General features: G+C 33.3%; 2 protein-coding genes across 3 annotated transcripts; one reads left to right on the forward strand and one right to left on the reverse strand.

Annotated features, from left to right (window-relative positions):
* The first annotated feature begins 1,401 nt into the window (after nt 1-1,401).
* On the forward strand, nt 1,402-10,002 carry LOC130973847 (plasma membrane ATPase 1-like). Of its 2 annotated transcripts, XM_057898531.1 has the most exons (22): nt 1,402-1,502; nt 2,378-2,552; nt 2,888-3,007; nt 3,289-3,387; nt 3,799-3,936; nt 4,038-4,172; nt 4,444-4,623; nt 4,723-4,929; nt 5,245-5,364; nt 5,545-5,664; nt 5,960-6,082; nt 6,176-6,280; nt 6,364-6,508; nt 6,961-7,122; nt 7,198-7,436; nt 7,530-7,562; nt 7,652-7,733; nt 7,991-8,151; nt 8,231-8,431; nt 8,690-8,872; nt 9,164-9,336; nt 9,677-10,001. In XM_057898531.1, exons 2-22 carry the CDS (start codon nt 2,514-2,516, stop codon nt 9,771-9,773), a joined length of 2,862 nt encoding a protein of 953 aa, XP_057754514.1. In that variant the 5' UTR covers nt 1,402-1,502; nt 2,378-2,513; the 3' UTR covers nt 9,774-10,001. The 2 variants fall into 2 exon arrangements, with proteins under 2 accessions (XP_057754514.1, XP_057754513.1); XM_057898530.1 differs by having other exon boundaries at nt 6,961-7,436; nt 9,677-10,002.
* LOC130973848 (uncharacterized) lies at nt 9,444-14,432 on the reverse strand. The gene is made up of 11 exons (XM_057898533.1): nt 13,923-14,432; nt 13,526-13,620; nt 12,894-13,283; nt 12,471-12,581; nt 12,248-12,338; nt 11,745-11,813; nt 11,558-11,635; nt 11,329-11,418; nt 11,207-11,257; nt 10,446-10,682; nt 9,444-10,350 (listed from the first exon to the last, which is right to left on the reverse strand). The coding sequence occupies exons 2-11, from the start codon at nt 13,588-13,590 to the stop codon at nt 10,231-10,233; spliced, it is 1,302 nt and encodes a 433-aa protein (XP_057754516.1). The 5' UTR covers nt 13,591-13,620; nt 13,923-14,432; the 3' UTR covers nt 9,444-10,230.
* Nucleotides 14,433-15,361: the final 929 nt, after the last annotated feature.

The raw sequence follows: 15,361 nt of genomic DNA on the forward strand, positions 1-15,361 counted from the left end.
ATTGCAGTGGTTATAAAATTTTGATAACACTTAAAAAGTGTCGCTAAAAATAAGTTAATATTTTTTACTATTTAAAAACACTTTCTAATTTCAAAAAATAAAAGATGAAAAATATGATTGAATTAAAAAATACTGTCAAATAAAAAAATATGACTTAAACTTTAGTCACATTTTTTTAAGTATTGCCGAAATTTCATAGATATTCTAGTCAAAATAAGGGATAAGTATTGTTTTGGTTTCTAACGTTGAGAGTCAGAATCAAAATCGTCTAAACGTAATTTTTTATTTAGAATCATCCTTAACGTTTTTTTTCGTATTAAAATCGTCCTTTTAATTTTTTTGGACAAAAATACCCTCACCACTACCAACACAATTACCTCCTCCACCACCACCACCACCACCACCACCACCACCACCAACACCAACACCAACACCAACACTAAGAACACCAAATAACAGCAACAACACTAAACCAAGAAGCAGAAACAAAAAACAAGAAAACAGAAAACAAGAAAGCAGAAGCAAGATGAGGTGGCAAAGCAGAAAGCGATGCAGATGAGGCGGCGAGGCGGCAAGGCGGAAGCGGCGAGGTTGCGAGACGGCGAGACAGCGGCAGTGGCTCACGTCTCCTCTCTCCCTTGCGATCCCCAACGGCGACGGCCACGACGACGGCGACGGCGGCTCCAAGCTTCGCCGCCGCCGTCCCCCTCCCCCTCCCCTCCCCGTCTCCTCATCCCCCCACCCCGCGTCCTTTCCCCTCCCCTCCCACACGCATTGTTTTATTTATTTTTTTAAATTTTATAATTTTTTTAAAGTAGGGGTAGTTTAGGAATAAAATTTAAAATTTTATTAAAAATGATGATTTTAATACGAAAAAAATGTTAAGGATGATTCTAAATTGAAAATTACGTTGGGGATGGTTTCGATTCTAACCCTCAATGTTAGGACCAGAACAATACTTATCCCGTCAAAAATAATCATGGCCACTATAGAATGCACACCTATGTAATGCCTCTTTATCCTTAAAAGTACATACAAATTAAATCCTTATTATACATTTATACCTATCTAAGAACAATAAATTAACTAATAAACAATAATAATCATAATGGCATGTAATCATTTGAATAAGGCAATGATACATAATAAGTAATTAAGCATAGCAGCTTCGTTACTTTTTCCATAGATAGAAAAATTGAAGTCATGATGGCCGGCGGGAACATTTGATGTAAACTATGGTTACGTTGCATTGTATCTTTGTATTGTTTTTGTCATTCTATTGTTGTTTGTTCTTTTTCATAGTTGGCGCTTTGCTTCGCATTAATTATAACTCATTTACTCTTTGAGGTTTCTATAAATATAAATATATGTTACATTCTTGCAAAACCCTAGAACCATAATCTTAAAGAGAATTTGGTTATGGTTTATATGAGTAATAATCGAGAATTATATATTTTGTTTGAAGAGGTCTCAACTTCGATGCAAGCGAGAGAAATTCTTAGGTAGGCTCGTTGCATTGAGAAATTTAAATAGTATGCATGAAGTTTTAGGTTTGAATATCATAAAAACTCATATACAGCTGTCTTCATGTAAAATTGATATTTGAGAATCGTTAGATGATTTGACAAGTTTGATTAAATTACCATCTAACGATTCTCAACTATCAATTTCACATAAGGTAACTGCATATGAGTTTTCACTTTGAATATTATCATCATCATATGTCTCAATGCACTTTAAGAAATTAGTTTACAAATTACATCACCTTGTTTAATAGTAAATGAAATTTGCTCATGAGTGATCAAGAATTACTTCTGCTAGGAAACTAATTTTAATTAGTCAATATTAGTCAAATTTTTTTGGTAAACTTGTTTTGTTAACTTTTTTTAAAAGATTTAGAGTTTAGAATTTAGAGTTTAAAATTTAGGATTTAAAATTTGAAATAAAAAATAATTTAAAAAATTTGCGAGAGAAAGTTGATCCCTTAATTAAACTCATTCATTTATCTATGGAATGTCGTAATATAATGATTTATCCATCATTTACCATTTGATTGAATTTTAATAAAGTTCACATTATTACATACAACGGTAAATGATTGGTGAATTATCTTATTGTTCTATATAAAATAAAATAAGTGTAACAAATATTTTTCTTATTCTATATAGTAACAAAAATTTCTTAGTCCATAAAGTCTTGTGGGTTCTGGATTTAGACTTGTTAAAAGCATGTGAAATGAATTTGTAAATATGGATATAATGTTGAGTTCTGTAATCTAAATTCTAAAAAGACACTTACTTTGATGCCATAGCTTACATTTTTTTGTTTTGCTAGCATAGTAGTTCATCATTTAACCATTATTGTAACTTCTATTCAGGGTTCAGAAGTTCATATTCTTTTGCTAGGAAGGCGGTATAATCTATAGCTTCAGGAAAAAAGAGGGAAAATAATCACGCCAAGGTAAAAAGGGAGAAAAAAAGAGAGAGAAAAGGAAGAGAATTCAGGAGAAAGCCATGGAACTTGAAGCAATTATAAGGGAACAAGTTGATCTGGTATGTTGAAATTTATAATGTGAAAAATTTAAGTTCTATTTAATTTCTGATTTAGTTGTTTATATTGTCTCCTTTTTTTTTTTGAAAAAAAAAAAGATATGACTTTTGGGAATTATTATGGTACTTTTCACAACTATGGGATACCAGTATCTTTATAGTACATGTAGTTGAAAAAGTGTCAAATATTTCATTAACTAAAATGAATTATATTAAAAATTTAAAAAACTTGAAACATTATTTCTCTAATGATAATTTTGTCTTGTGTTGAAAAAGAAGAGAATAATTAATGAATGCATTATTATATATTTACTAAACTAAATATGTGTGCTATGTAGGAGAACATACCCATAGAGGAAGTCTTTGAAAATCTAAAATGCACAAAAGAAGGACTAACCTCTGATCAAGTGAAAGAGAGGCTAGACTTGTTTGGACACAACAAGCTTGAAGAAAAGAAGGTTAATCACATAATAAAGCTGAATCTTTTAATCAACTTGGGTTGGTCGAGTGATTAGCTCACTCGTCTGTTTAAGCAAGTGTTGGGGATTTGAATCCCGCTTTGTACATGCAACAATTTATTGGCCAGCAGTAGATTCTTAAATAGAATTCAGATCCGTGGCAGATTAGCCCTTAACCTGTCGAGTTGAGAAATACCGTGGACAAAAAAAAAAGACCGAATCTTTTAGTACTTAAATCACTTTATATTAATTTTTCACTTATATCTTTTATGACTCTGCAGGAAAGTAAAATACTCAAGTTTTTGGGGTTTATGTGGAATCCACTGTCATGGGTCATGGAAGCTGCTGCTATCATGGCCATTGCCATGGCTCATGGAGGGGTGACTCTTCTATTCCTTAATTCTTTTCCATGAACTTTGGTGGTTAAATTGATGAAAACAAGTTAATATAATTATAGTTTTCGCAAATGTAAAAATTATTTTATCTTATCACTTTTACAACCTTTTTTTCTTTCTTAATTCTATGAAGCATTGATACTAATATGAACATGACATGACACAAATTTAAAGATCAAAATACCAAAATTTTTAAATGGTGGAACATGTATACAAATTATACATATATTTATAGATTTTTTTAAAGCATTTATAAGTGTCAAATGACTGAGAGGTTATGAACTTATTGTTGAAACATGAAAGTTTCCATTTACTTTGTTTTTCTCTTGCAAGAGTTTGTTTTTCATTTTCATCTAATCTTCCAATAAGCTTAGTAAAAGCAACATAATTCTACAGGGAGAAGGTTGGGATTATCAAGATTTTACCGGCATTGTTATACTGCTACTTGTAAACTCCACAATCAGTTTCATAGAAGAAAACAATGCTGGTAATGCAGCAGCAGCACTCATGGCAAGATTGGCCCCAAAAGCAAAGGTTTATTATTCTATTCTCCAAGTTTCTTCTTTCCTTATTTTTTTCCTAACTTGTTAGCTATCATGTAACGTTTCTGGTTTCCTTTTCCTTTGAATTTATAGGTACTCCGTGATGGAAAATGGAGCGAAGAAGATGCATCTGTGTTGGTTCCTGGAGATATAATCAGCATCAAGCTAGGTGACATCATTCCTGCCGACGCACGTCTCCTTGAAGGAGATCCTTTGAAGATCGATCAGGTAAAATCCACAAAAAAATTTATTACTATTATTAACACATACCTTAAACCTTAAATCCTAAGTATCAAGGTTTTAGCTGGAAATGACCAACATCAGATAAATATGTATAGAATTTATCTGAACATATTTTTCTGCAACCAGAAGAAGGAACTATTATTACATATGAAAAAGAAATTAACTACTAGATCATATAAATGTATTGGATACCTCAACCTAAAATCCTTGGTATGATTTATCAGCTTATTGTTCAATAAGTATGTTTTGATTCCAGTCTGCTCTTACTGGAGAGTCACTTCCTGTTTCAAAACATCCTGGAGATGGAGTATATTCTGGTTCAACATGCAAGCAAGGAGAAATTGAAGCAGTAGTTATTGCAACTGGAGTTCACACATTCTTTGGAAAGGCGGCGCATCTTGTGGAAAACACCACACATGTTGGACATTTCCAGAAGGTCCACATACAGAAACATATATCATCTCTATCATGTTATGTTAGTCGATGTTTTCTATGCCTTACCCTGAAATTAAATCTTGCCATGATCTTGTTACAGGTTTTGCAATCTATTGGGAACTTCTGCATCTGTTCCATTGCTATTGGGATGCTCATTGAAATCATAGTGATATATGGCCCGCAGCAAAGGAAATACCGAGTTGGTATCGATAACCTCCTTGTGTTACTGATTGGTGGTATCCCTATTGCAATGCCAACTGTCCTTTCAGTTACAATGGCTATTGGTTCACACAAATTGTCTCAGCAGGTTACATTTAGTTTATTGATTCAAACATTTTGTTGAGCTATATAGGAAGGAATGTAATGTTGTGCTTAAGTGCCTCAGAACTAAGATATAGAAACACCAAGACAGAGACTACATAGAAAATCAGGCAAATTTTGTTCCTAGATAGAAACATCTTTTCTGTTTCTGTATCTATCTCCTTCAAATAGGTTTGTACTCAGTGTATCTATATTTTTGTCTTGATGCAGTTACCAAACAGGGCCTAATTGTTATCCTTTAATGATAAAAGTTATTATCTAATGATTATAGGTTAGGTACTAATGATATAAATATTTGCAGGGTGCTATAACAAAGAGAATGACTGCAATTGAAGAAATGGCCGGAATGGATGTCCTATGCAGTGATAAAACAGGCACATTAACACTCAACAAGCTTACAGTGGACAAGAATCTAATTGAGGTTTGGTAACTCATTTGTCCTAAAATTATGAAACATAGTTAAATGTAAAGAAGATAATTTCTTAAAGAAAGACGATAATGGAAAGACAAAGAGTAACTCCATTGTCTATACAAGCCATTCATGTGTTTCAAAATACTAACCAGTTTCTTCTTTTTTCCAACAATGATCAATATCTGGCAGGTCTTTGCTGATGGAGTTAATCAGGACATGGTTGTACTTATGGCTGCAAGGGCATCAAGGCTAGAGAACCAAGATGCAATTGATTGTGCAATTGTCTCTATGTTAGCAGACCCAAAGGAGGTACTATTTCAACTACCAACCTGGTTACTCCTTTGGATCATCTTCGAATCATTTGAAAAATTAAAAAATAAAACCGATGCCTTACTGACAATAATCCATCATTTTTCCGAGTTGCTCTTCAAATTGAATACCATGTTTAGCAAATATTAAAGATGACATTCGTATCCTCTATTGACATATAGAAAATTTTGCATAAATATAATTGTAGAATTTTTCAAGATAACATTTCACCATACAATTTCTGCAGTCAAACTTTAGAGAATATACTGATTTTTTCCCGCCTTTATCTTGCAAGGCACGAGCTGGAATAACTGAAATTCACTTCCTTCCATTCAATCCAACAGATAAAAGAACTGCACTTACATACACCGATGCTGCTGGTAAGATGCACAGGGTTAGCAAAGGTGCACCAGAGCAGGTAGAATAAACTACATTATGACTTTAAATGACTATGCTACCAACAACAGCAACATATTTGAACATTATTTAAATCATATCATGTATTGTGTAGATTCTCAACCTTGCACATAACAAGTCAGAAATTGCACAGAGGGTACATGCAATTATAGACAAATTTGCCGAACGTGGCCTTCGCTCACTGGCTGTTGCCCACCAGGTAAATATATTTTTATGAATCTTTCACCCTCATGCATGTTATTGTATTACTATATCTTAGCAAAAATAATTCTTTTTATTTAGGAAGTACCTGAGGGAACCAAAGAAAGTTTAGGGGGTCCGTGGGAATTTGTCGGCCTACTCCCTCTATTTGATCCTCCCCGCCACGATAGTGCTGAAACAATCAGAAGAGCTCTTAATCTTGGTGTGAGTGTCAAAATGATCACTGGTATGTGTCAAAGTTCTGTACTATCTTTTTAGTATGATGTAAATACTAATTTTTATATGCTACAAAAATGTTATAGTTCACATGGAACTAAGGAGTTGTTAGATCTGGTATCAAGAAAGGATAGAGAATGTAGCAGGCAGTGATATTATTCCCAAATCAACTGAACAGTATACAAATGAAATCTTAATTTGAGAGTCTGTCTCAAACTCTCCCATGAGACTAATCTCAACAAATGATTGAAGACACCCTAACTAATTCATCCTATCCCTTATTTATGATGACTAACTTCTCTAACTAACTCATTAATTGGATCCTAACAGAGTTTTGTGATAGTTAATGACTACTAGTGGGAGATTTTACCTCCAGAAATTTGTCTCAGGAATTAATTGTTAGTAACCAAGAAGGGAAACGGATCACATCTCATAATCTTGAAAAAAAAAATACCCTTACAGGTGATCAGCTTGCAATTGCTAAGGAAACAGGAAGGCGTCTTGGAATGGGCTCTAACATGTATCCTTCTTCATCGCTGCTAGGAGAAAGCAAAGATAATTTTGCTTCTGTTCCCGTCGATGATCTTATAGAGAATGCAGATGGTTTCGCTGGTGTCTTTCCTGGTAAGTATAATAGCAATCACAGAAAAGCTCTAATCCAAATTCTTGTCTATTTTCTGATTATATATGTTCCCTCAGAGCACAAATATGAGATTGTGAAGAGGTTACAAGCTAGAAAGCACATTTGTGGGATGACTGGTGATGGAGTGAATGATGCACCAGCTCTGAAGATAGCTGACATAGGTATCGCTGTAGCAGATGCAACAGATGCTGCAAGAAGTGCCTCTGACATAGTTCTAACAGAACCTGGGTTGAGTGTGATCATAAGTGCTGTTTTAACTAGCCGTGCAATTTTCCAAAGAATGAAAAACTACACAGTAATCCCCCAACTACGAAAATATTAATAAAATATTGCAATAGTCCTTGTTGTAACGAAAAATTCAAAGCCTTATTTTATTTTTCTTTTGCAGATATATGCTGTATCTATCACCATCCGTATTGTGGTAAGTTATAAGTGCATATATGGAGAATTTAGCAGTGATCAAGCCATCATTTTCTTTCCTTCTCATTTTCAGTTTATTTTGGGTTGCAGGTTGGCTTTATGTTACTCACATGCATTTGGGAATTTAACTTTCCTCCCTTTATGGTTCTTGTCATAGCCATTCTCAACGATGGTATTACTATCTGCTCTCAAATACCATATTTAAAATGCATTATTTGAAGGTCTTCTCTACAGTTATAGTAACATTAGTTACTTTCAAATATCATTACCTTTTCATGGTTTTGTATAGAATATGAAACCATGAAGTTGTCTAATCCATATAACTTATTTATTTTAGTAGGACAAATTTTCATTGTGTGTGCATGCGTGCATGTGTGTGTCTTCTTCAAGAGTTTTTATTCTTTCGCTTGACCCCTGACTTGCTAATAGGTACCATCATGACAATATCTAAAGATAGGGTTAAGCCTTCTCCAAGTCCTGATAGTTGGAAGCTGAGTGAGATTTTTGCAACTGGGATTGTCCTAGGAGGTTATCTGGCTCTAATGACAGTGATATTCTTCTGGGCAGCGTATAAAACACACTTTTTTCCTGTAAGCATCTTCCCTCTAGCTTAATCATTTGTTTGTAGTGACATCAAATTATATGACAAAGGAAATCACTGTGCTACAGAACCATTTTGATGTGAGACATCTCCACGGAGATCTTCATGGTCCACCTACTCATGAAGAGAGTAAAATGCTAGGAGCTGCTATATATCTTCAAGTCAGTATAATTAGTCAAGCCTTAATTTTTGTGACTCGCTCAAGGGGATGGTCCTATACAGAAAGACCCGGTGTTTTGCTTATGATCGCTTTTGTTATAGCTCAACTGGTACTTTTCATATTTTATCCCACTCAGTACAAAGCCTAAGAATCAATTCGGTTTTTACTTTCATCTCTTATTTTTGCCTTCAATGTTTTATGTTTAGAATTTTGAAAAAGAAATTAATAGCATAATTCTATTTTTTATTTTCACATTTTGTTTTACAAAATACTGAAAATAAGAGGAGGAGATGACAATAAAAACCAAACATTGCCCTGATTTTATTTTTTATGTCAATGATCCTAATCACTTCTATATCCTCTGTAGATTGCAACTATTGTATCTGCCCTTCTCTCTTGGGAGCTAGCAGGAATCAAAGCCATAGGGTGGGGTTGGACGGGAATCATCTGGGTCTACTCTATTATAACTTACTTGTTTTTGGATCCTATAAAGTTTGCTGTTCGTTATGCATTAAGCGGAAGAGCTTGGAATTTGGTGGTAGACAAACATGTAAGTACCAATAAACTTGCACAATCTTAGTTAATAAAATAAAAATAAATAAATAATATATGGTAAACTAATCTATTCCAAGTCAAATTAGTTTAGTCTAGTGGATTTTGAGTACCTGTTGTTCTTGTTCATATGCACATATACTACATGACTAGATGATTCCTAACAATCTTAAGACTAAAAACTGATGAGAAATACTTGCACGCTCCTAGAGCACATTTATTGCGTACTACCAGAGCAGTTATAACCGCATATTCAGTTTACTAACCGTTTGTTAATGCAACTGAACAGACTGCATTTATCAACAAAAATGACTTTGGTAGAGAAGCTCGTGAAGCTCAATGGGCTGCTGAGCAGAGAACCTTACATGGTCTCCAGTCTGCTGACATGAAAGTTGAGAAGCACACTTTCAGGGAAATAAATACACTAGCTGACGAGGCCAAGAGGCGTGCAGAAATAGCAAGGTCAGCATCATTTAGATTTACAAAAATGTTTTATAAGTAACTGTCTTGGGATAGAAAATATGGAGACACTAAAAGAAATTTGTTTTAGAGAATAGAACATATAAAAACAAAAACAAAAAATGTCTGTTTTGGAACAAAATATTACCAATTTGTAGTCCACCTCAAAACAAGGGACAGTAGGTTAACGGATAAAGATGTTTTTGTCTTGTCTCTATCTCCTATCTCTGTAGTTTCTGTACTAAGATACATACTAAACACTGGCTAAGTGATCAACCTCTTACTTAATTGCATGCATTCAATTTATCATCTTTATTTTCTTTCTTTTCGAATATTGATATAGGATGAGAGAGCTTCACACTCTGAAAGGAAGGGTGGAAACAATGGGCAAGCTAAAGGGTTTAGATGTGGATGCAATCAACAGTCATTACACAGTATAAGACCAATTCAGCTCTCAAGTGGCATCTTCTTCATATCCGTTGTATTTTGTGGCTTTCTTATGTTTCAGATTATGGCATTTACTTCAATAATGTTTCCATTAGAGATTGAACATAATCCTATTTCTTCAAGTTTCAACTGCTCTCCTTTGTTCGAGGGTAACTTCTTATGTAATTAATAACATAGTAAAATGAACTGAGGAAAATAAATGAAATAAACACCAATTGTTATCTAATGAAATTCATATAAGATCTGATTATCTGAACCTTTTCTCGTTTAGTGATGATATGATACTTTACAGCATTCTCTTGCTAGTGTCACCATTCATGGAAAATCAAGTTAATATATATTTATAGATTACACAGTATCATCATAACAAAAATAGTAAGGTAAAAGAAACTTATTGTTAGAATCATTAATAATATCTACCTCCCCCTCAAAAAGCACAAACGCTCCCATTTAGCTCAAAAAGTGATTGAAAAGTGAGAACCTCTCTTGGTTTGAGTTATCCAGCAAGCTCTTCAGATCCATTGCTCTTATCTTCGCTCGGAGATCATTTCCCAATGGCTCAGGAACTTGCTGAAAACAAACATAAGGAAAATTGAGAAGGCAATCCAGCAGAGCAGTCACTCAAAAAAATCTGACATCTAATAATGGTAACAATATCCACATACCACTTTCAACCACAGCATGTAACTAGCAGCATACACTGCTTGAGCTTCGAAATCAGCAAATTCATTGTCCTCAACAGTTATGCAGGAGTCAATGAGACACAATTCATTCTCCAGGAAGGGATCAAAGTAGTTAGAATTTCTGTTCGTCTGCTTGGAATTATAGGATGTACCACCAGAATCAGAAAGAAAATTATTTATCCAGTACATGGAAAGGAAGCGACGATGAAGCCATAGAGCCTGTTTAACATGAGCAACACTCAACATCATAAGTGATAGAGAATTCTAGGCCAATCAGTAGAAAATAGCATTCAAGGTCAGACTTGGGAGAACCCCTTAAATACAATTGAAGAACTTGTATGATGATGACTATTTTCCTGGGAAAAGATAACCTTACCATAACTATATTTGTTTGGTAAAATCCATTTAAGAAAATATAACGGATATATGACAAACCCATTCAAAAGCGGTATGTAATGCTCTATATGCTTACTTTTGTAAAGGATAGAAATTTTATAGGTTTCTCAAAATAGGGGAACCAGACGTGTGCACTTAAGTTTGTAAAGAGAAGGTGTAGGTAACAGAAATTCAGGAAACGACAAGCAACAAGAACTTTGAAAAGCTATTAAATTAGAACAAAAATAATATCCAAATGTGCGCTGACTAATCAGTTATCACATGACATGTATTTATAGAAGTTTCAGCTGATCCAGGAATTATTTGGTCAACTACTCGCTAATTTGTCACAGGCCAAGAACACCAACCTCTCTTCCCACATAGCGTCTTATCAATGTCTCATTCCAGTCAAGCTCATCCTGTCAAATCAAACTATCACATACTTAAAGAACTACTTTGAGCATGGATAAATAGATTATGCAAAATCTACCTTCCAAGCCTGGTTGATATCAGCCTTGTAACCAGAAGACACATTTTTCTCAGAACCACTTGATTCCTCCATAATCTTAAGCAATAGCCGCTGCAACATGATGAAAAATATGATTTCCTTAAGTGCAAATCTCAAGCTCATTAAAGGCACAAAAAGTAAGTCTCCTTATTCAAAGGCTTATAATTCATTTGAAATAAATTCATATTCAGGCTGGTTAGTCAAAACTTACACTGCGATAATGAAAACAACAATTATCAGCAACATGCATTGCAGCCCAGCTTCTTGATTTCTTCAGCTCATGTAGCACCTATATGGACACAGATTTCATTCAGGTACCACAAGGAAATATTAATGACATCATAGGTTAAATAAATAAATACATTAAAAATATAAAATAAAATCATATAAAATTCAACCTGATCTCTAGCCATATACGAAATTAACCAGCAGCGGTGATTCCATGCACGATAATTCATTTTCGACCTCTGAAAATGAAGGAGTAGAGATGAAAATTAATAGATATTCAAAACAAAAATAAGAACGCTTCATCCTATATGCACTCTCTTTGGCAAACAAAAGGTGCATGCATACAGAACATGATAAGACAATCCATAGATCTTACTCTCTTTTCCTTTTTTGTAAGAGAATGTGCCTAGCAGATGATTCCATATTTACAAAGAAACAGGGTTAAATGCCAAATTAGAACCAAGGACAAAAAAACATTTAATGTAGAGTGTAGACCAAAACTACAATGGAGTCTCATATCATAGTATGCCTCATGTTGGACAACCACGAACATAAGTACAGGGGGAAGCAAGAGAAATTGTCCTTCTCTTGAGCAAGCATGCCCTCTATTATGGAAACGGAAGATAAAGTCTTTCAAATTTAATAGTATGCAGTTTGTGTAGTGAATTTAGACCTCAGCTATTTTTTCCACCAGCTCAGATTCTTTTCTCAAAAGATCTTTGAAATTTGAACAATGTGCGGACATTGACTTGATGACCCACCGCCTAGAAATATCAGTTGTAAGAAGACCTCAGGATTAATCAACTCAAGATTCAACAAATGTATTTTTTTCATCTAAGAAACATTATCAATTTACGGATTGGGACTAGTCATAAGAAGAAATGTACATGCAGTACCTATGATTCCAAGCTTGTTCACTTTTGGGTGAATATGAAAGTACGAGTGCAGACAGATGAAGTTCATCCAACAACATGGAGTGCTGCTTCTCCTTGGAAACTACTAACTTTCTGCAATATACATACAAACATTTTGCGGTAAAATATCAATTGCATAACATATTTTTTCCAAAGCTGATTTTTTTTTTCCTCATCAAGTCTAGAATGTAAGTTTCAATGTACACATGATATGACTCAAGGAGGATGGTTTTATTAAAAAACAAGTGGTCAATTGAAACTGGAACTTTTTGGGAACATGTTTACAAACAAATAAAGTCTATATAAGTAGATGAATAATATTGATGCCAATGTTCTAACTTATGACACTGGCTTAGACATGTATATGACGCTGAGAATAAAATGAACAATAGGTAAGCGGAGAACCTGCAATTCCATGCTGTCATAAAATCGCAACTTAGCAGCAGAAGTGACCTGCTGTGTCTCATAAGTATACTTTGAAGATCATCACATGATGAAGAGACAGGTAAACAATTCCCAACTTCATCAGATTGATCGCCACACATCTTGTATTGTTTAAATGCAGTCATAAACGCTAGTTTAGCAGCTTTGTATAGTGGGAGAAGAATAGAAGTTGAAATTCCCAATTTATGATCTTTGTTCCAAAAGTTTTTGTTCTTTTGCTTGGAACATCCCTCAGAGCTTGCTGTCCTTTTTGTTGCCTGAGAGATAGCTTCATCAGATGAATTGCCGGAAATGCCTGATTCTTCATTTAGCAAGTCAAACTGAGATGGATGAATAAATCCCACCTCATCACTGGATCCAAAAGCTCAAGTAAAAATATGTTAGACAAAGACAAAACGATATTGTTAGGTCAAGCAACTATGACAAGAGAACAACATTAACCACCAAGATTAAAACATAAAACTAGACATTTGTATCTAGATACCTAGTAGAAGCTCTCTACTAAATAGCCTAAATCTTAATTAGTTTCTCAAACAACTAACAAATAGCAACCAGTAAATCAATTTTCAGTTCATAAAATCATTAAACCTTACATTAGAGGGTCGGATTCAAGGATATCCTCCAACTGTTGCAAGAGATCGGCACCAGTTTCACTCATGTTTGCTGCACCCACTCAAGCCAATGTGAACTGAAAAAAAGAGGAGGAGGATTAATTGCCAAATCAATTTCGATAAACCATACATGAAGAGCCAAGTCAATGCATTGCAAAAGAAACTCTTGTCAAATAAGAAAGAAGAATCCAGTAGCTACCAATTCAGTCTAAATACTTTCATTATTTTGGACCAACTTAATCATCATGAGTGCATAAATTAAAAAGTAAAACAAAAGGAAAATAATAAAGCAGTTAAACAGGAAATTAATTACGAGCAAAAGTAAGTAGAAACGAACACAAAGGAATTAATTTTACTAATGCTCTTCAGATACACTTACTATCTGAAGAGGGGTGTGGTGAGGTTGGGATTTTGGGCTTTCGAAAGGGTGAGGGTGTGAGAACAGCGTAGGACTGAGTAACGGAACTAAAGAAATATCAATGGAGGTGAATGTAAATTGTGAATTGTTCCAGAAGGTGAATAGCATTGAAGCTGCAGGGGAGAAAAGAATGTGAATTGTATACACAGCTGGCAGGTGAAGAACAGAGGTATTAAAAGGAGAAGGCAAGCATAAATAGATCGTGGGATAAGAAAGAAGGTAGATATAATAAAGGGTTTTTGGGAAGAATCGTGCTACTGTGTTATTGCAAAGCTGAGAAACTGTATCAGGAAGAAATACTACTGAACCGAGTAAGAAAGCAGGGTAGAGTATACAAAGCTCTCATTGATGGACCCTGCACGTCTGCACGGCATTTTCTGTCTGTGGGACATTTTCACAAACACTTGCTAGGCACACACAGACACTGTATCTTTGAACCATTCGCCGAACACCGAACACCGAACACACAGATGATGCTAAATGGAAGAGTAAACAATTACCAGAAAGTTCATGTCAATCATAAAAATAAGAAAAAATTTAAAAATGCTATAAAATGAAGTAGATATTAAATATATATTTTTAAAAAATTTTAAAAATCAGATTTTGATATAATTTTTTTGTAAGCATTACTAAAAAAAATTATGCTTAAATTTTAGTAATTTTATATCAAATGAATTTAAAAAAATATTTTATTATCATATTATTTTAAAAATTAAAAAAATATCAAAATTAAATTTTGTTTTAAATTTTTTTGTATGTTTTTTAAATATTTATTCAAATATTTTTGTAAAAATTTGGATTAAATAAATAAGTTGTTTATTAAATAAATTTTTTTATTATTTATAAAAAGATATAATATTTTTTATTATTTTTATTGTATTTTTAAAAAATATTTTAGCAAACCCTTGAATTCTTTAAATATCGAATTAGTAATTAACTTTAAATAAAAAAAGAGAAGTCTTTTTTATCTATTAATCTACCTATTACAATGACTTTTTTTTTGTAACTGCTTTTCTTATTTAATTTTCTTATCTTTATTCATAAGTTTTAAGTATCTCACCCTATGAGAATGAGAATTTTATACTTTTATGCCAAAATATGGGAATATATTTATAGTAATTAAATTAATTTAAATTATTAAAATTAATTAATAAATAATATATTTATTATAATTATTAAATTTATATGTAAATATATTATAATTATTACATTTATAACTATTATTTTTTAATTTCTATTAAAATATACTTAATAAATAAATAAATTACAATAATTAAATTTCATATAATACCTATGAAAAGTTTATATATTTTTTTAATTTTTTTCCCCTCAGATGAACAACTGATAGATGAGGGCACTTGATAAATTTGTATATTAAACAAAAATTTGAATACCAAAAA

Source organism: Arachis stenosperma, chromosome 4 (assembly GCF_014773155.1).
Source record: "Arachis stenosperma cultivar V10309 chromosome 4, arast.V10309.gnm1.PFL2, whole genome shotgun sequence".
Lineage (NCBI taxonomy): Eukaryota > Viridiplantae > Streptophyta > Magnoliopsida > Fabales > Fabaceae > Arachis > Arachis stenosperma.